The 26179-nt window shown below is 38.1% G+C and overlaps 1 protein-coding gene across 2 annotated transcripts in view; it reads left to right on the forward strand.

Moving 5' to 3' along the window:
* The window catches only part of ClpP (Caseinolytic protease proteolytic subunit), a 70614-nt gene that overhangs the window by 39782 nt on the left and 4653 nt on the right, over positions 1–26179 (forward strand). For both annotated transcript variants that reach the window (XM_067146203.2, XM_067146205.2), the window contains exon 5: positions 5826–5931. In XM_067146203.2, coding sequence (XP_067002304.2) covers positions 5826–5931 — 106 coding nt within the window. The remainder of the gene's footprint in view (positions 1–5825; positions 5932–26179) is intronic.

Genomic DNA, 26179 nt, shown 5'->3' on the forward strand with positions numbered 1-26179 from the left:
CAGTTTCTTCTATTTAAAGGAAGGATGAAAATGAAGACAGCTTGCCATAGAACATGCACTTGCCAATATAGCATGACAATATTTTTCTTCTCAAACCCCACAAACCTACTACGCTGGCGGATAGGGGGGTACTAACCGGCTTGCCAACGGATTTGAGGGAAATAAAATACCTCTCGCGGACCAAACACATAACCCCCTGTGGGTGGGGGGCGCAGACGAAGAATACACCCATGCCTGCCGTAAGAGGCAACTAAAAGGGGCAACCAAAGGATGATTATATTAGAACCATGAAACTCCTTGTGATTAGTACCACCACGCGGGGAACTCCATGGGTCGCTTTTCCTTGCACGTAGTAACACTATGTTAGGTACCACATAGCTTTGTGATTAGTAGCAAACGAGAGCGCGACGGCTTTTACAGTACCTGTGATTGGTATCACTATATGAGCGACACCATGGGATGATGGAACCCATGGTTATGGCTTGCTTATGATTAGTACCCACTATATGAGGAACACCACAGGATGGTACGAGTCCCTGTGGTTAGTACACTTAGGTGATGAACACCATAGGTTTGCATTGCCTGTCAGTGGAGCTGCAATGTGCAAAACACAGTAGGTTTGTAATACATGTGCGAATTTCATTACCTGTGAGTAGTACCATAATGTGTGGAATACCGCGAGTCTACGCTACTCTTGATTAGTACCGCAACATGACAAATACCATGGATCTACTTTTCTAGCAATAAGTACCATTATGAGGGGCCGATGACTTGGATTTTGGACTCCTTTCGACTTCAAGCATCATCGATTCAGTATCATGCTATAGAAGCAGTTCCTTGGTCAGTAATACTATTGTTTTACGCCAGCTTCTGTGCATGTGAGGCACTGTGGGTTGATTCCACTGGTCGTTTTAAATTCATATTCATCCATCCATTCATTCTTCGTCCTCATGTTTTGAATTGTGGTCAGTAGAGGATTTTGGGTTTTTAATTTGTCGTTTCATTTTGTCTCATTTCGTAACTTTAAGGGTCGATGACCTAGATGTTAGGCCCCTTTAAACAACAAGCATCAATCAGTCATCATCTTCTCAGATCAGTCTCTTCATACTCATCCTGTGTTGATTCAAAAACATTATCTGCTGGCATCTTAGGTTTCAATCTCTTCATGATATCTCATTCCAAATGCTATTCACTGTTAGCAGCCAGTTGTCTCTATCTAATTTATACAAAAGGATTACATCTCTGTTATGTTTCTCTTCATTTCCCAGTGAGAGAGCTCATAATCCACTACATCTATCTATCTACAATTTACTGTACATCATAACAACACAGATAGGTCTTATGGTGATGATGGTATAGGAAAGGGCTAGAAGTGGTAAGGAAGTGGCCGTGGCCTTAATTAAGATACAGCCCCAGCATTTGCCTGGTGTGAAAATGGGAAACCACGGAAAACCAACTTCAGGGCTACCGACAGTGGGGTTTGACCCACTATCTCCCGAATGCAACCTGACAGCTACATGACCGAAACCGCGCAGTCACTCGTTCAGTAAGCCACTACAGACTTCTTTTACCGCTGTGCCAAGTTGTCTTATATTTCACTTCTTAAACCAGAAGTTTTGAAACACCACTACATTTCTTCTGCAGAAATCCAGCAATCTTTCCCATTTTTACCTCTACAACCTTCTGATAGATGTTTTATAACTTGTCTTTCCAATGCAAATGTGGGTATTTAAAGTCTCCCATAAACAAAGGTATTGTGGTTATTGAACTTTCTTTTTTTGGAAAGCCTCATATTTCTTTTGTTCATTTCACATATGATGTACTTGTCCTGATTATTTCTTAAAACCCTCTTTTTACTGACATTAATTTTTAGTGTCCTGTAAATTATATACTTCACCTGTTTATTCAGTTCCTCTCTCAGTTTAACTCATAACTTGCTGTATACATTAATAGCTTCTGTTGATGGCTGCTTCGTTGGATCCTGTCTTTTCAATAGTTTGTTGCAAATATAGATCCTGTTTTGAATGCTCTAATGTGTTCTGTATTTATAATTATTGGGATTGCATAATGTTGAAGAAGTCAGGATAATCACTGCATTTGAGTTTGTAAACATAGGTAACTTATCATTTTTTTAAAGGCTGATAATTACCTGATTTTAAAAATCCTATTAATTTTAAAGGATTTCAATATTTACATGATTCTTTTGCTGGAATGATTTAAAGACTGATGTAGGTATGTTTTGCCATCTCTTATGAAAAAATTTAAAAATGGCATCACTGGTACAGGGTGGCGCAGAGAAACGGAAAATTTTGACCATTAGTGTTGTCAACACTGTAGGACCCGGCAGGTTTCTGTAACCAATGTGTGTGTGAACACGTTGCCATTTAGTAATCGTGCAGCATTGTAGTGGTGTGGAACATGCTGTCGCTGTGAGAGCGTATTACAAGCAGGGTGATAGTGTGACTGCTGTTCAACAGTTATTTCAACAGCATTACCAGCTCATACAGCTGCCTCTGTGGATCCATGGTAGAGTATCGGCCTCCGGATCCCAAGGTAGTGGGTTCAAACCCGGCAGAGGTAGTCGGATTTTTGAAGGGCGAAAAAAAGTCCATTCGATACTCCATGTCGTATGATGCCGGCATGTAAAAGATCTCCGGTGATATATTTGGTATTTACCCAACAAAATTAATTAAATCTCAGCCATAGACGGCCAAGAGAGATCCGGTTTACTCGGTCTGCCATCTAGTGGGCCTAGAGTGAAACGGAACGTCGAAATTGACGAGCAGACAGCCAGATGGCGTCAAGTCGAAATATCTGCACACGGTAGCTGAGGCATACGATTATTATTATTATTATTATTATTATTACCAGCTCGGACGTCATGGGCATGTGCCATCTGCTCATGCGATTGCAACATGGGTGCGTAATTTTGAAGAAACTGGTGCAGCCTTGAAACGGAAGCCTCCAGGAGGTGTTCGAATGGTACATACACCTGAGAACATTGCAGCTGTTAGAGTTTCCATCAAGAGGAGCCCTCGCCGCTCCGTTCGACAACATGCATTTGCGCTAGGGACTGGACAACAAAGCGTACCAAGAATATTGGACAAATTCAAGTTCCATCTCTACAGTTTACAGATTTTGCAGAAATTAAATCCATGAGACCCTGTGTTGCTTAAGGAGAAGCCGTTTGCCAACTGTTTGGAAGGCGCGTCGTTTCATGTAACGGTGAAATTCCATGACCTGCAAGATCACCTCATCTTATAGTGTTTGCGACTTCTTCCTGTGGGGACATCTTAAAAGTAAAGTTTACCGCTTACGTCCTGCAGCTATCCATGAACTGTAACAGAAGATTGAAGACAAAATTACTGCCATTCTTCGAGACATGCTAGAGCAAGTATTCAAGAGTTTCCCTAACAGGTTATTAGAATGTGAACACCGAAATAGAGCACGTCTTTCCAATATCATCTCTAAGAAGTAAAGTGACAGTTTGTGACATTTTATAATAAAAACGTGTACTTTTGTCAATAAAAATCTTTTTCCTTTGTTTATTCGTGCAAATTACATTATTTCATAATTTCCCATTCTTCTGCGCCATCTTGTATATGTATTAATTTGACTGTGAATTTGAATGGGTGATAGGAAAAATGTACTCTTGAACATAAAAGTAATAAATAATGCATGAGAACTCTTAATAAACTCATATGAGGCCCTCCTGCACGAAAGGGTTAAGCTGAAGAAACAAATATATACACTGTACGTTCTTCTAATCAATTCGTTAAGAGTATCAAATGGTACATGTAGATTATGTCATGAGCCAAAGAATGCTTAATTAACATCTTGACCACAAACTTCTATAAAGGGTCATTAAAAAAAGAAATTCAGTGTGATTACAGACTAACATAGCTAAAATACATAATTATAAAATACATTATAATTCTTACAAGCCATAAAGAATTAACTCAAAATTGTTCAAGCACATATGTTAGTAATTAAATTAAAATTTAAGAGTACATTTATTGGAACTAGTTTCGACCTGCTGTATTTTTTTAAGGTCATCATCAGCCAAATCGTAAGTTGCACAATGTATCTGATAGTTCATAGAAATTGTAAAAAAAGTTGTGAAAAAACAGTGGTTTGACACTATAAATGTGAAAAAGTTAAAATTGTTTTAAAAGTTGTGGATAATGCATAAAATGGATAAATTAATGCACTTAGCTGTTGGAGAAAGAATTCAAGAAGAATAATCTTGGTGTTAAAGATTCTTGAGGTGTGTATATATCACTCCTTATAAAGTTCTTCCATATGTAACCCACATTACTTGATTTTGTATTGAAAAGATTATTATTTTACTCTTAATTTTTAATTTAATTGTAATCACAGTTCAATACAGACCATTCAAAATGAAATTCATATCTCTTGACATAGGTTAGCAGTCAGCTTGATCACAATGAAGTTTCTTTAAACTGCTACTAAAGTGATGCAGTGTTTGGCTGAGTGTAGAAAGTAGATCTAGATTTACCTCAGTTTTTGGTGCTAATTGAGACAAAAGTATACATTACTGCCAACATAGTTGTGACCAACATATATTATATTCTTAAACTTTTTTTACCATGAATTGTAAAGCCAGAATTGTAAAGGGCAGTCCCTCCCTCGAGCTAATATCTCGTTGGAACAATCTTCTTCTTTTTCTACCGCTGATCCCACACCTGTGGGGTCACGGGTGCGAACTGCATCACACAATGTGAATTTGGCCCTGTTTTACAGCCTGATGCCCCTCCTGACGCCAACCCTATATGGGGGGATGTAATAACTATTGTGTGTTTCTGTGGTGGTTGGTAGTGTAGTGTGTTGTGTAAATATGGACAGAAAAGTGTTGGGACAGACACAAACACCCAGTCCCTGAGCCGACCCGGCCGGGAATCGAACTCTGAACCGAAGGCCAGTACACTGACCATTTAGCCAATGAGTCAGGCTCATTGGAACAGTACTCAGAATAAATAATTTTACTGCGCTGATTTTCCAGAAATAGAAATATTGTCCACTTTTTTTCTTACCATTTACGTTACATTGCACTGACAGAGATAGGATAGGAAAGGGCTAGAAGCAGCAAGAAAGCAACCATGGTCTTAATGAAGGTATAGCCCAGCATTTGCCTCATGTGAAAATGGGAAACCGCGGAAAACCATCTTGGGACTGCAAAACAGTAGTAGGCTTCGAACCCACTAACTCCCAAATGCAAGTTGACAGCTATGTGCAACAAACAGCGCAGCCACTTGCTCGATTTGTCCACTTTTGCATTGAATGACCTATATATGACAGTTTACAGGTGAATAAAGGTTGCCAATTCTTATCTTGCAGCATGGTAGTAGGAATAGTGCTTTTAAAAACTATCAGATTTTAGGTATCAAAACATTCATTATTAAGAACAGTGTAAAATATCTGTATTGGCAATATCTAAAGGAAAATACTATAGTCATGCAATATCTGCAAGTCTTTAGCAAATGAACTTAGTGCTCTTTAAAACTTGTAAAAGTTAGTTTCTATTTATTAATTTTTATTTAGTGTTGTATGCATATTTTTGGTAGTTAAATGATCACAATAAAATTATGCCAACTGAAACAATATAAATGCTATAAATACAACACTATAAATGTGATGTTTCGACATAACATTGAAAAATTCACAAACCTATGTCGGTTGTATTATCTATTAACTATACATTTTGAAACATAAGGTAAACTAATTTTTGGATTGCATTAATCCCTCTCTCTCTGTTTGTGAACTTTAAATTAAAAGTCTCTCTTTTCATATTTTTTTGTGTGCAGGGTCAAGCTACAGATATCCAGATTCAGGCAGAAGAGATTATTAAGCTGAAGAAGCAAATAAATGCTCTGTATATGAAGCATACTGGACTTCCACTAACGAAAATAGGTGAGACATTAGAGCTATCTATGAAAGTTTCTGGTGTGTTAAGTTTGATGTGGTGGTGATTATTGTTTTAAATTGCATCCCTTCTTGAGAACAATCTCACATGTGTAAATGGATTCAAGCTGGGCTCAGTTTGGATTTCATGGACTTCACTCTACAGGAATAATTCATTTCATGTATTATTAACTGGAGGTAAGATAGGAAGAATTCATAAAAAGAAGTCGTAAACAGAAGTTACTTAGATATCTTGTGCTCGAAATTTGTGAGCCTTTTTTTTAGTGGGGGGGGGGGGGGGGGAATATATCAGTACCACTTTTTTTCAAACACACACACAAAAATATCCTCAAAAATAGTTTCCATTAAGTCTGAAGAAACACAGGAGATAACAGCAAAATATGGAAAGTCATGAAACAGAAAAGATTTGGAAAATAAAGGATCGAATACATACAAGCAATGTCCAATAAAATGTCTCTGTAACAAATGCCAGTATAAGAGAAATGTTCAGAATTGCAAAATTATTTTTAGCCCCCTTTGTGGTGTGGTTACTGTAGTCATTTCCTAACTTGTGAACCATGGACAATGGCTGAGTGGCCTAGTAAGTGATACCAGTTGCTATGGAATGGGAGTGGGCGTCGCGAACATATTCTGAGTCATGGCCCTCCCTATGCTCAGGTGATTAGGGCTATACAATCCACCGGTGGTCCCTAACCCAGTAGTGGAGAGATCCTCACGTGGATATCATCCTGCTTCACATAATTCTCGCCAAGCATGCTCAGCACATTTTAAGCAAGCCTCGGACCTATGTGAGTAACGGCATCCACTCCCATTTGACAGAGAAGGGACTCCTTGGAAGCAACTTGGCAAATAAAATGGAATTTGATGAGGAGCTATCAATATTAATGGGCCTTATGGAAGAAAAAAGCAGAACTAGCTGAGTCAGCAAAGAGGATGTGTCTGTGTGTGTTAGGAGTTAATGATATTCGGGTAAGGGGAGATACTGAGGAAGATATAGGAGATTATAAAGTGTAGTTGATGGGTGTTAAAAAGAGAAGGGCAGAGTATGAGGTAGGACTGTTCATTAGGCATAATATTGCACGCAATATAGTTTCTGTTAAGCACGTAAAGGAGTGAATGATGTGGGTAGATTTGGCAGTTGGAGGAATCAAGACGAGAATTGTCTCAGTGTGCTCACCATGTGAGGGTGCAGATGAGGATGAAGTTGACTAGTTTTATGAAACATTGAGTGACATCATAGTCAGGTTCAACAGCAAGCATAGGATAGTGCTAACGGGCAATTTCAATGCAAGAGTTGGAAATGTAACTGAAGGATGCTGTAATAGAAAAAACAAGGGAATGCATGGGAACAACTGTATGTAAAGATGAGGAAAATCAAACATCTGGTGGAATGATAAAGTGAGAGCAGCTTGTAAATATAAAAAGGTGTATCAGAAATGGCTCCAAACAAGGACTGATGCAGACAGGGAATTGTACATAGAGGAAAATCGGAGCAAAATAAATAGTTGTTCAATCCAAAAAGATTTCATGTGAAGATTTTAGTAATAATCTGGAAAGGCTAAGTCAAGCATAAAGGAAACATTTCTGGACAGTAATAAAGAATCTTATGAAAGGAGGGAAGAAGGATATGAACAGTGTTCTGAGTAAATCAGGTGAACTCATGATCGATCTCAGGGAATCATTGGAGAGGTGGAAGGAATATTTTGAAAATTTTCTCACCGTAAAAGATAATCTTCCTGGTGATGCCGTGAACAACCAAGCGGATGGGGAGGAGAACAATCATCTTGGTGAAATTACGCTTGAGGAAGTGGAAAGGATGGTAAATAAACTCCATTGTCATAAAGCAGCAGGAATGGATGAAATTAGACTTCAAATGTGAAATATAGTGGGAAGTCCAGGATAAAACAGCTTCATAGAGTAATAAGATTAGCATGGAGTATTCGTAAGGTACCTTCAGATTGAACAAAAGCAATAACTGCACATATCTATAAGCTAGGGAACTGGAAGGATTGCAACAACTATCAAGGTATCTCATTAATCAGTATGCCAGGCAAGGTGTTCACTGACATCTTGGAAGGGAGAGTGCAATCAGTGGTTGAGAGGAAGTTGGATGAAACCCTGTGTGGTTTCACACCACAGGAGGGGCAGTCAGGATCCAGGTAATTGAAAAATGCTATCAGTGGAATAAACAGTTTATGTTTCATAGATCTAGAGAAGGCAAATGACAGAGTACCAAAGGAAAATATGGTTGCCATACTGGGGGGACTATACAATTAAGGGTAGATGATTAAAATCAGTCAAAGGCATTTATGAACAGTTGATGGTAGAATGAGTTCTTGGTTCACAGTACTTGCAGGGATAAGACAAGGCTGTAATCTTTCACCCTTGTTGTTTATAGTTTACATGGATCACCTACTGAAAGGGATTAAGTGGCAGGGAGAAATTCATTTAGATGAAAATGTAGTAAGCAGTCTGGTCTATGCTGATGATTTGGCCAAAAGCCTGCAGTCTAATATCTTGGAACATGAAAATAGGTGCAAGGAGTATGGTACAAAAATTAGCCTTTCCAAGACTAAATCGATGTCAGTAGGTATGAAATCCAAGAGAATTGTATGTCAGATTGAGGGCACAAAGTTGAAATAGGTAGATAATTTCAAGTGCAGTACCGTATTTCTCCAAATCCAAAACGACACTGAATGCAAAATGACCCCCACTTCTTCCTTCAAAAAATTTTCATCAGGCTTAAAAAAATGCTTTTTAAAAGCATATGAATGCCTTTTTTGTACAGTACGTATTTTTAGACTATCTTTGTCTTCACACTGTAACCTTCTTAGAATGACTACCAGTAAATAAAATCATGAATAAAAATATATAAATAAAATTACTCAAAAACTTAATAAAATTAATAAGCATAATTAACCGAAATGTCCGTAGTATGGGCGCCAGAGTTCACCATAATGGATCCCTCGAATTTAGATAAGAGCATGATAAACTTTATATCCCAGGGCGTGTACATAATGCTGCGTACTGGTACATCTGCTGCAGGCCTTACCTAACCTCCTGAAAACGACGAATTAGGTAGGAACTGCACCTAGGTTCATCAATAACACTGATTCTAAAATAGCTAACTATATTCTTAACAAATTCCGTGCATGAGCACCTCATCCACATACAACATTATACATATAATACACACACAAAATATTGCTGGAAGACTCCATATTTACAACAACAACAATAATGAAAATCGTGGGAAAACAAAAGCGAGAACTAAGCTACCATTTGTAGATAGTCCGATGAACAACGTACATGTATGAAGATACATACCCTTCACTGTCTCTCTATCAATTCGACTTACCGATTCTCATAATCGGCAGTTATCACATCACACAGATACTGTACCTTGTACTACTGTGTTCACATATTTTAACACTTGTTGTAAAGATATATACACACGTCTGTCGATCCTCAACATAAATTATGGAAAGTCTGAGATAGCTTTCACCAACATATAATGCTAGGCCGTCACAAGTGCTACAATACTTAATGCACAAGCACTCTTCACAATCAGCCACTTTCCACGAACATAACAAGACTCTGCTCCACGAACGTTTGAAGTCCAGTCCATTGCAGCCGTGTCACTCCAGTACCATGTATCAGCACCACTTCCTTCCCGTACAGTGCGTCAGTTGTAGTTGTAGTTATCTTCCTTCTCGTTCCTTTACAATCACCTCTACAATCACCCTTACAATGTTCCAGGTTGCCGCCGTATGATCAATCTTTATAGACATAAACATCCCCCTCCTCTCAGATGATACGTCTGGATTGGTGCTTGCCAGCCAATCATGAGTGAACCTCTTCTTTCTCCCAAGTCAATAACAAATTCTGGGGTATATTCCATGAGTCACCAAATTTTCCTAATACAGCAACAAGCTCATCTCATCAGGCTGGGATATATACATGACTCATGAATTTCCCGACACAAGTACATCACAACAAACACTGGGGTAGCCATATGACTCATTCAAATTACCAGAGTTATTAAAACAATGTTTTCCCACTCGTGCAAAACAAATTACTCATACCTACATATGTGGATATCTTCCAGCTTACCAATATAAATGGCAAAATATATAAATGAAATACTGATAATAATAATGATAATAATAATAATAATAATAATAATAATAATAATAAATCGAATACTGACAATAATATCTCTAACTTCTACATATAATTCGGGGGTGTGATATATGTACTATCACATAACGCCCCCTTGGTGAATCGATGATATCACATATTATGATTCACCATAAAACAGAACTTCATACATAACCTTATAATGACATAACTGAACATATAATTTACTGTAATAATGATATATACATTGCGTCTACTGCATTGTATTCACACACGCGAAATACAATTTGTTCAAACAATAATAATAATAATAATATGGCTATATACACACAACTCTGATTGTTTCATATACCATTGAATACAATCCCTTCTTACTACTGTACACATAACTCATAATTGATAATATATACATCCAAGGTGCAGATCCTATCTCTTATATCTGCGAAGGCTATAGATATTAAATGTCCCAAGGACCTTATTTTCAGCGGTTAGGAGCCTATAAGCACACTTGCCTATTCTACTGTCCACAGTATACGGACCCTGATATTAATGAAAAAACTATACATAAACTTAATATTGGCATCGATAAGCGAGGAATGCGTACCGCAATAAAAACTAACTACGTCTAGAATACATTCTATCTCACACACAAACATTCATACCATCCAGTCACACAAGAATCATACAAACTTTCATTCGGAACATTCATAACCAAGAAATCCCTCTTTCTGAAATGCACAGGAATCTCACAATGTTTACTCTTCCACAAAACCATAATAAATACAAGTAAACAGATCACATACTTTTTCATACATTCCACATCGATATCAATCAGCACAAGTGATGAAAATCATTTTTCGTCCGTATTGAAAGTTTCATAAACTGTATATAGGATAATATCTTTTGTTTATTTCCACCTATTCAATACATGAGATGTATACAGACTTATAAATAGCCCATGAGATCATACAAATAATATGCCTTGAATATTTAGATTTGATAACTATCACTGGTAACTGTGGCTTCAACAAGGTGAGGAGAGCTGAGATGTATTGAATAGGTGGAAATAAACAAAAGATATTATCCTATACAGTGAAACCTCGATTCTCCGTTTTTCGAGGGACCATGAAAATAAAACGTACAACACGGGAAAACGGAAAATCCGGGAATGAATTAAAACCATCAACAATTTGGCTAAACATCACAAAAATTGAATATGTATAATTATAATCTTACAAAAACTCCTAAACCAAACCAAACTACAGCCCCAGTGGGACTTTGCCTGCCAAGCGACAGCTGCTCAGCCCAAAGGCCTGCAGATTACGAGGTGCGCATGGTCAGTGCGACGAATCCTCTCGGCAAATATTCCTGGCTCTGTAGATCGGGGTCGCCATCTCACCATTAGATAGCTCCACAATTAAAGGTATTCACGTAGGCTGAGTGGACCTGGAACCAGACTTATATCCAGGTAAAATTGCCTGACCTGGTCGCAATCGAACCCGGGCCCTCTGGATGAGAGGCGGGCATGTTAGACCGCAAAACCGCATTAATTACCGGTACGCGAGTTCAAAATCTCAGTACTTTATATTCAATTTTACAGGGGAATCTTCGTCAGTTTCCCGTGAAAACTTCTTTCAGTTCAGCAACTTTGATTAGGCTAGCCAAACTTCGAAAAATCTAATAACGCCAAGCCAAACGACAATCGACCACAAGTAGTTTTTAATTCTCTCATCTAATAAAATAAAGCACATTAGATACAAAAGCACCCAAAATTATGGCGAAATCCGTTCATTTCTTAATCTTTCATTGTAATTTGGTCTCCGGTATACTGTTCGTAGTCAGTTTCTGGAAATCTCCTACCGCGCAAATTAGTCCTACATCGACTTTTAAAGGTTATGTTGAACTCGAAAACATGGTTTCGAATGTAAGTATCGATTCTTAAAAGTTCTCGAATGCATTATATTCAATTCTGCACGTCACAAATCCAATCAAATTGGAAAGATAAAAGAAATGTAAAAACTTCAGAAATTACGGTTATTCGTGACCTTGAGGTCATCTGGAAAGCGCGCTCGCTGCACATGTCAGTACGAGTTTGAAATGATACCAACCATTTAAAATGTAACGTGCGCAAATAAAACGACTGCAGTTTTTGGTATTTTAACATGAAAACGTAACTTCCCAGTCTTACATCAGGACGTAAACAGTAATAGGCAATCCCAAGACCTCCCATTGCTTTTTTTTTTTTAATGTGGGGTGCAACATCTGTTTTGGTCTCGCTAACATATCATGTACGATAATATCAAAAGGTACTGAATTTGTGTTAAGAAGGAGCAGTTTTGATTCGTGCCTGAAAGCCCAGTTACTCTGCAGTGCCCTGAGCAAAGTGCCGAAAACCTCTTCGGCAGTATGATCGAAAAAAATGTAAAAATATAAACATCTAACCCTGGACATAATATGGACGTTTTATAAGTGTGAACATATGACGAAACTCGTTCCGTCTTCAAGCAGAGCTGTCGAAATGCGCCATGTCTCCTTGCAATTGTTGTGGGCACCCTCTGCTTTATGATTTTCCGAGCTTCTCTAAACAATACCACCCGAATGCGATGCTAAGATGGTCTCTTATGCAAGTTCACCGCCGATCGCTTTTCTAGTACCGGTACCGGTACAGTACTTGCTTTAATTATCGCAGTGACAGGGCGTTAACGCCAAGATCCATAAATATGCCATAGCCGTCCTTTCGTGAGATACAGTTTATTAAAAAACGATTGATCGAGGATTTAGCATTGATGGGACTGGAATTTCTGGACGGTTGATCCGGGAAAGCGTTTCTTCGAGGAACGGATAATGCGGGACTTTTACAACGTGATTTAATTACGATGCTCGCGGGACCACGTAATTTGAACACATATTCCGGGAAAACGTATTTTCGGGGAACGGATAATCGAGGTTCCACTGTATACAGTTTATCAATCAGCACGTCGTTCACATCATTCACACATCCCTCAGAATTAAATAAAACATTACACACTCGCTTGGATAGACTTTCCTTCATCTCACGCACATTTCCATTCTCATTCACGTTCACTCTATGACAGAAATTCTTACCATAATACACTTCGAAATTGCTGTCATTACTACTTAATGACTCAACAATCAAGTCATCTTCACCACCTTCCATATCAGCTCCTACTTGCACCACTTTCATGCCAACAACACTGCTACTTTCGACTCTCTTATCAGAAGTTTCATTAATCTCAAAGTCACCATTTTCACACATAATGGACCTAACTTTACTCTCCTCACGTACACTTAAATCAACAAAAACATCCTCATGATGTATACTCCGTGAACACTCTTCACTCACAAAACAACCTTCATCAACTTCACGAAAACTTCACTTTCAATTTCAGAAACTTCCACAAGATTATCGATCGCAACACCGCTATTACCATCACCACTAGCACAAAGTAAGACATCCGACACATCTTTCTTACTTTCATCACGCCCCCTATTCACAAAATCTCCCTGAACACAAAACACACGGTCATACAATAATTCCTCTTTCACGTCTACCTCGTAACTTACCTGTTTCATCGCGTGAATAGGAATTTCGGTATCGGACTGCCTATCTGACCCAACTAAGAAGTCCGATTCCGGTTTAAATTACTTGACGTGGACTGTTCACTATTATCATGTCTCGGCACTTGATCTGGAGGTCTTTGATCCGTACGCCCCCTACTTTCTGATTCCTCTTGATTAGGACTTCTGCCATAATATTCCTGGTGATTACCTCCTTGATTAGAGTGTCTGTTTCCCCTTTCGGAATTACCACCCTGATTCCCTTGCCTAGAATGACTGAAATTCTGATTATTCCTATCTCCCGCTACCTGATTACCTTGTCTCCCATTATCCCCGTAATTTCTACCTTCACTTTGCCTAGTCCTCCCCTGCCCTTCCAAAGCATCAAACCTCTCTAACAGCTGCTCTAATTCCTTAATCGTAACAATATTCTGCATACATGCAGCTAATCCGACCTTCTCAGGAAAATGCCTCAACATCTGGCGGACTGTATCTCTCTCCGATGCTAGACCTTCAATATTCTGGCTGATCAGAACATGCGCTAAGAAATATTCCGTCATAGACACACCTTCCTGAGGTCTATATTTGCCAAATAGCACGCGATCTCTTTCCCTTCCCTGAATAGCATCACTCCAAAATTTAGAACTAAATTTCTCCCTAAATTCCTCCAAACTCGAAATACCCTGTCTATAAACTTGAAACCAGGATCTCGCTTCTCCAACAAATGCAATATCCAACATCTCATCAACCATACTCCACTCGATCAAACCATCGTCAAGATTCTTGGAAAACCGTTTCTCCACCGTTTTCAAGAATTCCATCGGATTAAACTGCCGACCATTAAACTTGGGTAATTCAGAGTCCTTCGTACAAGATACGTACCTATTACATATGCTGCTACCTACTTGGATTTGACTGATCTCCTGCCTTAACTTTACATGACATGCTTTAATTCCTTCTTCAACTACCATTCTGGCATTTCCTTCTACTGACTTGAGGTCTTTCTCCAATTTCTCAGTCTTTTCATCTATTCGCTTCGCTAAAACATTCTGGCTGGTTTTAATTCTATCTATTTCTTCGACTTTATCTTCCACTATTTTTATTCTCTTATCACATTCCTTGCTGTTTTCAACAAATTCCTTCCTAACTACATTAAATCGGCATTCGATTTTCTCAGTCAATTCCAAGCATTGAGCTTCTACCTTATTATTGACTTCCTTAATTTCCCTGCTTTGATGGTCAAACTTCTGGTTCAATTCATCTATTCTACCATTCACAGCACTACTTAAACTATCAATTTTACTGGACAATTCATCACTCTTACTATTAGAAACAACACTCTGATTATCAATTTTACTGGACAGTTCAACATTATTATTATCAATTTTACTGTTAACAGCATTTAATTCAACACTCACTGAATTTAACTCCTTACTTTGACTATCAATCTTACTGGACAGTTCAACATTATTATTATCATCGATTTTACTGGACAATACATCACTCTTACTGTTAAATTCACCCTTCAACTCTTTACTGAACTGATTAAATAGTGATTGAAGCATACTAAGAGTTAAGGTCGCCCCTTGATCCCCTACATTCTGAGTTTGAGACGGGTTACTCGGTTCCTCACCCATCGTTGCCAATAGATCCTTCCCACTATCAGCCATTTTGCTACTCTTACTTAAATTAGATAAACTCAGTGTGGTGGAATTCTTTTGCCTTCTCTTCTTCTGATTCTTAGTACCAGCAACTTTAACAACCTCTCTACTTCTCAGTTTTATAATACTCGACTCGCTACAACATTTCTTCATATTCTAACATACATATCACATACATATAAAACACTTCACTGACATAGTTCGCAGAATTCCAACCACACCTGACAAGTGCACTTACGCTTATAAGCCTAACAGATGTACCAATCATTCAGCCACACGTTGGGAAGCCAATTGTAACCTTTTTTGAATGACTACCAGTAAATAAAATCATGAATAAAAATATATAAATAAAATTACTCAAAAACTTAATAAAATTAATAAGCATAATTAACCGAAATGTCCGTAGTATGGGCGCCAGAGTTCACCATAATGGATCCCTCGAATTTAGATAAGAGCATGATAAACTTTATATCCCAGGGCGTGTACATAATGCTGCGTACTGGTACATCTGCTGCAGGCCTTACCTAACCACCTGAAAACGACTAATTAGGTAGGAACTGCACCTAGGTTCATCAATAACACTGATTCTAAAATAGCTAACTATATTCTTAACAAATGCCGTGCATGAGCACCTCATCAACATACAACATTATACATATAATACACACATAAAATATTGCTGGAAGACTCCATATTTACAACAACAACAATAATGAAAATCGTGGGAAAACAAAAGCGAGAACTAAGCTACCATTTGTAGATAGTCCGATGAACAACGTACATGTATGAAGATACATACCCTTCACTGTCTCTCTATCAATTCGACTTACCGATTCTCATAATCGGCAGTTATCACATCACACAGATACTGTACCTTGTACTACTGTGTTCACATATTTTAACACTTGTTGTAAAGATATATACACACGTCTGTCGATCCTCAACATAAATTATGGAAAGTCTGAGATAGCTTTCACCAACATATAATGCTAGGCCGCCACAAGTGCTACAATACTTAATGCGCAAGCACTCTTCACAATCAGCCACTTTCCACGAACATAACAAGACTCTGCTCCACGAACGTTTGAAGTCCAGTCCATTGCAGCCGTGTCACTCCAGTACCGTGTATCAGCACCACTTCCTTCCCGTACAGTGTGTCAGTTGTAGTTATCTTCCTTCTCGTTCCTTTACAATCACCTCTACAATCACCCTTACAATGTTCCAGGTTGCCGCCGTATGATCAATCTTTATAGACATAAACATCCCCCTCCTCTCAGATGATACGTCTGGATTGGTGCTTGCCAGCCAATCATGAGTGAACCTCTTCTTTCTCCCAAGTCAATAACAAACTCTGGGGTATATTCCATGAGTCACCAAATTTTCCTAATACAGCAACAAGCTCATCTCATCAGGCTGGGATATATACATGACTCATGAATTTCCCGACACAAGTACATCACAACAAACACTGGGGTAGCCATATGACTCATTCAAATTACCAGAGTTATTAAAACAATGTTTTCCCACTCGTGCAAAACAAATTACTCATACCTACATATGTGGATATCTTCCAGCTTACCAATATAAATGGCAAAATATATAAATGAAATACTGATAATAATAATAATAATAATAATAATAATAATAATAATAATAATAATAATAATATTAATAATAATAATAATAATAATAATAATAATAATAAAAAAAATCGAATACTGACAATAATATCTCTAACTTCTACATATAATTCGGGGGTGTGATGTATGTACTATCACAACACCAATTGGCACACATTGGCTTTAGTTATGCAGGGTGGGTGTTTATTTTGCAGCTGCACCAGTAATCTGTATTTCCATGGATTTAATAACCATTAACTTAAAATTGACATCATAATATCAAAAAGAACCTGTTGGAAATTTGCCAGCAATACCTTTTCCACACATCTCTACAATACGACAATCCATCAGGAAAATATTCCTGCTGTTTATAAAACTAGGCCTAATAAAGCTGCGGATGTTGAAGGTCAGCGAACAAGTTTATTGCTCCGTGGTATGGCCATTCTGCCCTTGCGTTTTTCATGCACATACCTTAGAATTTCATCTTTGACTTCAAAGCATCCTTCTTGCGGGCTACTGAATGCATTTTTTTGTACAGCACGCATTTTTTAAGCTATCCTTGTCTTTACGCTATTGCTGAATATTGGCTTTAGTTAGGCCTATGCCATATTTTCTTGTGGCTGCACAATTATTCTTCATTTCCACAAGTTTAATAACCATTAACTTAAAATTGGCATAATAATATCGACGAGAACTCGTTGAAAATTTGCCAGCGATACCTGTTCCACGTATCTTAATACGACGATCCATTATGAAAATATTCCTGCTGTCCATTAAACTTAATTTTGCTAAGCGTCAGGTACAGTAGATGCGTTATAACTCTACCGAGGAGTAGCCGTGGCCTTTCTAAGAATTCGAAGGCTCGCATTTTTTGATGCCATTCAGGAGATTTGAGAAATGTTTTTGTAGAGGCTAATAGAATGTCATTCCCTCTCTCTTCACTATTTCCCGAGATCCAGTGACGTTACACAGAGGCACTGTAAAACCAGTTGCCACGGCAAGCGATGTGTATTAATGAGATGGACTTTGATTGTCAACAAGTTTCGTTTTCTTGGTTGGGAGAAATACGGTAGTAGGATCTCTGCGACAATCAACCAGCGTATTCCAATCGAGCAAGCTCTATTTAAACCTGGACAAAGATGTGATGAACAGGTTCTAGCAAAAGGGCAAGCGCAGGTGTTTTGTTAGATCTAATAGCTGCATATAACACCGTATGGCAAAATAAACTCATTCTCAAATTCATCTGCATTATCCCTTGCCTGAAACATCACTCCATAACTTGCTGAGTAATAGGTACGTATAAATAGCATATGAAATTATAAAATAAAGGTACAGACTTATAAATAGCCCATGAGATCATACAAATAATATGCCTTGAATATTTAGATTTGATAACTATCACTGGTAACTGTGGCTTCAACAAGGTAAGGAGAGCTGCTCATGACATTTAGTGAGTGTTAGTGGCACGGAAATGACAACATCCTTTGTCGAAGATGTACTATATTGCAATGAACTTAGGGTAGGGTCCACCTCATTATCATCATTATCACATGGCCAGGTCTGCGTGGAACAGAAGCTTCTCCATCTCCTCTTATCTTCCCACCATTTCTCCCTCATCTCTCTTGCCCAGTCCTCTCTTCTTCTCTGTACACACTCTTCCACTCCTTTTATCCACCTTTCTCTTGGTCTTCCTCTCGGTCGTTTTTCTGTTATCTCCATTTCATGCATCCTCCTCTGTATCCTTTCTTCTGTCATTATCTTCATGTGTCCATACCCTTTAAGTCTAGATGCCTCTATCCTCTTCTGTAGTTGCTCTTCTTTTACTATATCTCAAACCTTCTCATTTCTCATCTTATCCATTCTTGTCACTCCTATCCTGCTTCTCAGATATTTCATTTCACTTGCCTGTATCCTAATCACAGCTCTCTGCCTCATTACCCAAATTACTGCTGCATACGTCAGAATACATATATAGTACGTCCTGTATATCACTCTTTTGCTTCTCTGAAGGACATCCTTGCTCCAAACCAGGCTTTGACACTTTTCGGGAACGCTCCTGCTTGTCTTCCACGCTTGATTATTTCCTTATCATTTCTTCCACCTTCCTCTATCATACTTCAGGTAACTCTCTACCTTCCTTAGCTGTTCGCCTCCTAGCATTATCCCTCTAGTAGGTCTCTCCTTCTTTCTAGTTGTGATCACTATCTCACTCTTTTTAGCATTAAATTTCATTCCATATTATTCCATCTCATCTTCCCATGCATCTAACTGTTCTTGGATATCCTTTTCCTTTTCTCCCCAGACTTATAAGTCATCTGCAAATATGATCAATTTCATTTTTCCTTTGCCAGTTTTCCTTGCCACTTTTGTCTTTGCTTGTCCATTACTACAATGAAGAGCAAAGGTGACAGACCACACTTCCTTGTCTTAATCCACATTTTTGCTCAGACAGTCTGTTTTCTGTCCTCCTACTTTCACACAACTTACACTCCCATGGTACATCTCCCTCACTCTTTCTATTGTCTGCTTCTCGACACCTTGTTTCCGCACACACTATCATATACTTTTTCAGAGTCCAAAAGGGCCAACAGTAGATCTTTACCCCCACTCGTTATGATGCTCTTGTAGTTGTCTTACTGTGAATATAAGGTCTATTGTGGACCATCCTGATCTAAAGCCATATTGTTCTTCTCTTAACTTCTCTTCCACCCTCTTTCTGATTCTATTCTCCAGAATCTTCTCTAACACCTTTGCACAGTGACACATCAGTGTGACTCCCCTATAGTTCTTAAAAACAGTTTTCATCCTGTTAGGGTGTTGTAGGTTAAAAATATAGTACGACTAAGTAGTATTGTAGTGTAGTAGTATAGTAATGATCTTTGTGTACTAACCTAGACAATATATTTATTTATTTATTTTTACACAGAATATTTTTTCCCCCTTTTTCTTTTCTTTTCATTATTCTGTAAAGAATGGCTAAGGAGTGCAAGTGTAGGAACTGTGGGTGTGGCCAGGCATTAAGGAGTATGAGGGAAGAGTTGGAGGAGGGAGATAATTAGGATTCTCTCATAGGACAGGAGGCATCCCTCAAACAATGTACAGGATACAGTAGGTGTAAAAGAGGGATAGGAAGGGAGGGAGGGATTGTAGAAGAAATCGGTATGAGTCACCGCAGGTAGAACAACAGAGGGAAGATGAGGAGCACAGAACTGTTGCTGAGAAGTGTGGAAGTAGGAGGAAAGGGAAAGGTAGGAAAGAGAAATGTAGAGGATAGAAAAAGACAGGTTGAACAAGGTCAGGGGAGGGAGAAAAGGCAGGAGGAAGTAGCTTCTGCAGCCGTCAGGAAAGAAGTACAGCAGCAAAGTAATGTAAACAGTGAAACCGATGCACACCTTCACATAATGCGTGCCCAGCATTTAACAAAATTCTTCATCAAATTAAATTCAGAATCCAATCGCAGCGAATGAGCAGAGTCTGGCTCGAGGCGTCATGCTGAGACCTTTCCAGAGTCATACGTGGTAGGTACAGGTTGACAAGAAATTAAGGATAGGTGACACGGCAATCAGGATGGTACAACCAGTTAGATTCGCACAATACATATGTATTATAAAACCAACAAAATGTAATTACATGGACAATGTTTTGATTATTACAGGATAGAGGACGATATTCAATTGAAAGCAAACGAAGTAGAAATTGCAACACCAATAAAACGGGGCAATTTTGTAAATAGTATAAATTCAAACAAGATGGGAAGAAAAATATTAATACTAGGTTTATACACCAAAATAATGAATAGGATTAGATACAACAAATGATTGACTAGACGCAATATGACTGTTACCTTATAAAAAAAAATATATTAACTATATCCAGAAAGAATTCTAAAATCACGAAGGCCACTGTACAATGTGAAAACCACCAGGGTCAGCTAAAAAGGAGAATAAAGGAACAATAAGGGAAAAAAATGAAATCCAAGGGCTGGCGAAGGGAAAGGAAAACGTTCAGCCTGCAAATAAGTTTTGAGAAAGTAGTAGGGTCACGCACACAATCAGGCGTAAACACAGTTTCCAAAATACAGAAAATCACAGGTATAATTATCGTCACTTCCAGCGTCTGTTCACGAAGTTTTTTTTTTTTTTTTGGAATAATGTTTTGGAAATATTTATGAGAAGTTCAAAATGAACATACTAGTTGATAAATTTTTAGTAGCCACATCAAAAGCATGATTGCATATTCAGCCAGAAGGGCATATTAGAAGAGAATAATAGTTTCCTGAATTAGAAATAAAAAACACAATAAGATTAATTTTCGCTCACCCAGCCAGCCGTCGAAGGTTCAGATGTTAAGTTGTACATAAGATAAGATATCGCATACGGACCAGCCGTACTGCGAGTATGAACGCCTCCCTCCACACAGTTTGTCACTGAATGTCTGACTGCCAGTTCGAGGCCAGGGCAAGCATTTATAGCGTAAGAGCAGTCCAGAAAGTACGAGAACCAGACGTGACGTACACAAGCAGCGGCAGAGGGGAGGGGACAGAGGGCGAACAGTAGTCGAGTGCATAGCGGGCTGGGTAAGCAGTCGAAGCACACGCTGTAGTGAGAGCAGGCCGGAGAAGAAGAGCAGATGGTAAAGTAGAAATCTTGACGTAGGGGAGCACGTTACAGTTTGTACCTTTAAAAGTGGTAAGGAATAGTAAAGACCCACTATATTATAGAAATAAAGAAACTAAGAATGAGATGTAAGTTGGAAAGAAATAGAGTCAAAATTGACTGTGGAAGTAAAGAGAAGTTGCAGGAACTTACTAGGAAATTGAATCTAGCAAAGGTGTCAGGTACTTTAAGGCAGAAACAGGTTCCAAGGAGGACATTCCAGGAATCATTAATGAACAAGGGGAGCGTGTATGTGAGGATCTTCAAAAGACAGAAGTATTCCATCAGCAGTACGGTTACAAGGATAATGCCCAGATGGAGGAGGTGACTAAAACAAAAGAAGTACTAAAATTTACCTATGATAACTACATTTACTATAAGAAACAACAGTTGCAAACTAGAAAAGCAGCTGGAATTGATAAGATTTTGTGAGAATTTCTAGACAGTGTTTTTGGATATAGTACCATATCTGAAGTAATTATTTGATTATTGTTCGCATGAAGTATCTATACCAAATGAATGGAGAGTTGCTATAGTAGCCCCTGTGTATAAAGGAAAGGGTGATAGACATAAAGCTGAAAATTACAGGCCAGTCAGTTTGACATGCATTGCACATAAGCTTTGGGAAAGCATTCTTTCTGATTATATTAGACATGTTTACAAAATTAATAAGTGGTTTGACAGAAGGCAGTTTGGGTTTAGGAAAGGTTATTCCACTGAAGCTCAACTTGTAGGATTCCAGCAAGATATAGCAGATATCCTGGATTCAGGAGGTCAAATGGACTGTATCGCGATTGACCTATCTAAGGCATTTTATAGGGTAGATCATGGGAGACTGCTGGCAAAAATAAGTACAATTGGACTATACAAAAGAGTGAATGGGTGGCTGTTTTTCTTTTTCGAGAAAATAGAACTCATTCCTCAAGGCAGCATTATTGGACCATCATGTTTTCTTATATATATAAATGATATGAGTAAAGAAATGGAATCAGAGATAAGGCTTTTTGTGGATGGTGTTATTCTGTATAGGGTATTAAATAAGTTGCAAGATTGTGAGAAACTGCAAAATGACCTGGATAATGTTGTGAAATGGACATAAGGCAATGGTGTGATGTTAAACAGGGTTAAAAGTCAGGTTGTGAGTTTCACAAATAGGAAAAATCCTATCAGTTTTAATTACTGCATTGATGGGTAAAAGTTCCTTTTGGGGATCATTGTAAGTACCTAGGTGTTAATATAAGAAAAGATCTTCATTAGGGTAATCATATAAATGGGTTTGTAAATAAAGGGTACAGATTTCTGCACATGGTTATGAGGGTATTTAGGGGTTGTAGTAAGGGTGTAAAGGAGATGGCATATAGGCCTGTGGTAAGACCCCAACTAGAGTATAGTTCTAGTGTATGGGACCCTCACCAGGATTACTTGGTTCAAAAACTGGAAAAAATCCTAGGAAAAGCATCTTTATTTGTTCTGGGTGATTTCCGACAAAAGAGTAGCATTACAAAAATGTCGCAAAGTTTGGGCTGGGAAGAGTTGAGAGAAAGGAGACAAGCTGCTCAACTAAGTGGTATGTTAAGTCACAAATTGTCATGAATGTTTAATGATAACCACCTATTCAATACAAGGTATTTTGTATACTTTTGTGACTTAACGTGCAATTCAATATGGACCAACTATGAGAAATATTACATTTAATAAGTGGTATGTTCCAAACTGTGAGTGGATAGATGGCGTGGAATGACATTAGTTGATGAATAAGTTTGAGTGGTGTCTTTAAAAGTAGGAAAGATCACAATATGAAGTTAAAGTTGGAATTCATGAGGGCAAATTGGGGCAAATATTTGTTTATAGGAAGGGGAGTTAGGTATCGGAATAACTTACCAAGGGAAATGGTCAATAAATTTCCAATTTCTTTGCAATCATTTAAGAAAAGGCTAGGAAAACAACAGATAGGGAATCTGCCATCATGCAGATCAGTATTGATTGATTGATTGATTGATTGATTGATTGATTGATTGATTGATTGATTGATTGATTGATTGATTGATTGATTGATTGATTGATTGATTGATTGATTGATTGTATCTTTCCTATTCTCCTCCTTGAAGATGGGTATGATTATACCTTTCTTCTAGTCATCAGGGGTCTTCCTCTCCTTCCATACTACTTTCCACACATGATAAAGCCACTGTTTCCCTACCTCTCTGGTTGCCTTCACCATTTCATTACTCACTTAATTTAAACCTTAGGGTTTTCCTTCTTTCATATTCTCCAGTGCTACCTCTGCTTCTTCCCATGTTGTCTTTTTTTCTTTTTCTTTTTCCGTGTTTCTTCCTTCCTCCCTACTTCTACTTTCCTCGTTAATGCATCCTTCTGGGTTTAGTAAATCTTCAAAATACTCCTTCCACATTCCTTTGAGTTTCTCTTTTTCTTTCACTTAATTTCCATTTTTATCTGTCATTATAACATCTTTCCTAATGCCTTTCCTCTTACTCTTGACCATTCTATACAGTACTTTTTTATTTCCTTTTCTCCTCCTCTGTTACAACCCTTTTAGGTTCTTCCTTTTTGATCTTATATTCCTATCTTCTCTCAGTTGTCCTCTGTTGAAACCACACTCTAAAAGCTTTATTCTTCTCCCCAACTGCCACTTTGACTCTCTCATTCCACCATGGGTTCTTCTTGCATTTTTTCCTGGTACTAGTTCTCCTACAAACTTCCTCTGCAGTTTTTACTATTGTCCTCTTGAACCTTTTCCATTCCTTCTCTCCTCTTTTTTTTTAGTACCATCTGTAGGTAAGTTCACTCTTATTTGTTCTGGGTTTTTTTTTCTTTTTTTATGTAGCACCGACACAGATTGATCTTATGGCGACGATGGGGTAGGAAAGGCCTAGGAGTGGGGAGGAAACGGCCATGGCCTTAATTAAGGGCATTTGCCTGGTGTGAAAATGGGAAACCATGGAAAACCATCTTCAGGGCTGCTGACATTTGAGTTCGAAACCACTATCACCCAGATGCAAACACACCGCTGTGCGCCCCTAACCTCACGGCAAATGCCAACTCTCCTGATTCCTGCTATTCTTCCTCTGTTTTCTTCTCCTTCAGTTTCCATATTTTTATATGCCATTCTTGCTTCTCTGTCCTCTTTCTTTCCTTCATTGTTCTCAGTTTCATTACCAGTAGTCTGCGGTCACTATTTAGGGTCTCTGATGGTATTACCCTTAAATCTATAACATTCCTCTTTATTTCCCAGTCATAGATCATGTAATCCACAATGGATTTCCTAGACCAGTCTCTGCTGTACCAGGTTATCTTATGGCTTTCTCTCTTCTTGAACCACAAGTTCCCAACCATCACCCCATTTTATTTTGCACAAATCCAGTAGCCTTTCCCCTTCCTTATTTATATTTCTCCATCCTTCTGCTCCAAGCACATTCTCATATCCTTTCCTTTCCATGCCTACATCAAATCAAGTCAAAATCTCTTTATTTGCAAATGAGGTGTCTACCTCGGTAGCAAATGGTACACTAAAATACATTATTGTCAAGCACTAAAGTTTAAATTAACAAGAGAAGAAGAAAATTTCCCTAGAATACAATATTATACAATTTACACTAACATTTTTTTCTATTAATAACACAGCTCATCCTTAATAAATTTATATTGTTTACAAAATTCTACTTCTAATATCCCCTGTACTTACAAACATAGTCAACTCATATACAGTAAGCAGAATTACTTAAAATAATACTATACAACTGGTATAAGATTAAAATTTACATTGCATTTATTTATTTATTTATTTATTTATTTATTTATTTATTTTTTTACCCATTTTGGAACCTAAGTAACATAACGACCTGCTGCATCTTAACCAGAGCCCCTTTTGCCACCACTTTTCAGAGTGCCTGAAGGGTCTTCACAGCTACCGTAGCGGTTCCAGGGCCCTCGAAGTCCCCACTGTACTTCACACCTACAGGCAGCCCCCTACTTCGGCTGTCCAAACTCCATAGACCAGGGGATGGAATTAATTCATTCACACATTTTTTATTTACAATAACCTGCACTGGTCGAATGCCCTCTAACATTTCATTTATTTTCTCTGTTGCTGTTTATTCTCTTCTTGAATATCTGTACAGATTTTGGAAAATGATCAAACACTACTTCTGGTAAACTGTTCCACTCCTTCACGCCCTTCCCAATGAATGAAACTTTACCCCAATCGCTTCTGCTAAAATTCCTTCTAATTTTATACTTGTGGTCAGTTCTGCCGATATAATTATTTTCCAACTGAAATCTCTCATGGATTTCTCCCCATGCTTCTTCTCCTATATAGGCTCTATATAATCCTATAAGTCTAGTTTTCTCCCTTCTCTTACTTAAAGTTTTCCACCCAAGTTCCTCTAACATTTCTGATACACTACTTTTTCTCCTGAAATCCCCTGTTACAAATCTTACTGCTTGCCTCTGCACACTATCTATTTCTTTTATTAGGTATTCTTGGTGAGGATCCCAAACACTGTTTGCATATTCCAATAATGGGTGAACCATACTTAAGTAACTATTTTTTTTAATTCTTTGT

The sequence above is a fragment of the Anabrus simplex genome, chromosome 4, assembly GCF_040414725.1.
Source record: "Anabrus simplex isolate iqAnaSimp1 chromosome 4, ASM4041472v1, whole genome shotgun sequence".
NCBI lineage: Eukaryota > Metazoa > Arthropoda > Insecta > Orthoptera > Tettigoniidae > Anabrus > Anabrus simplex.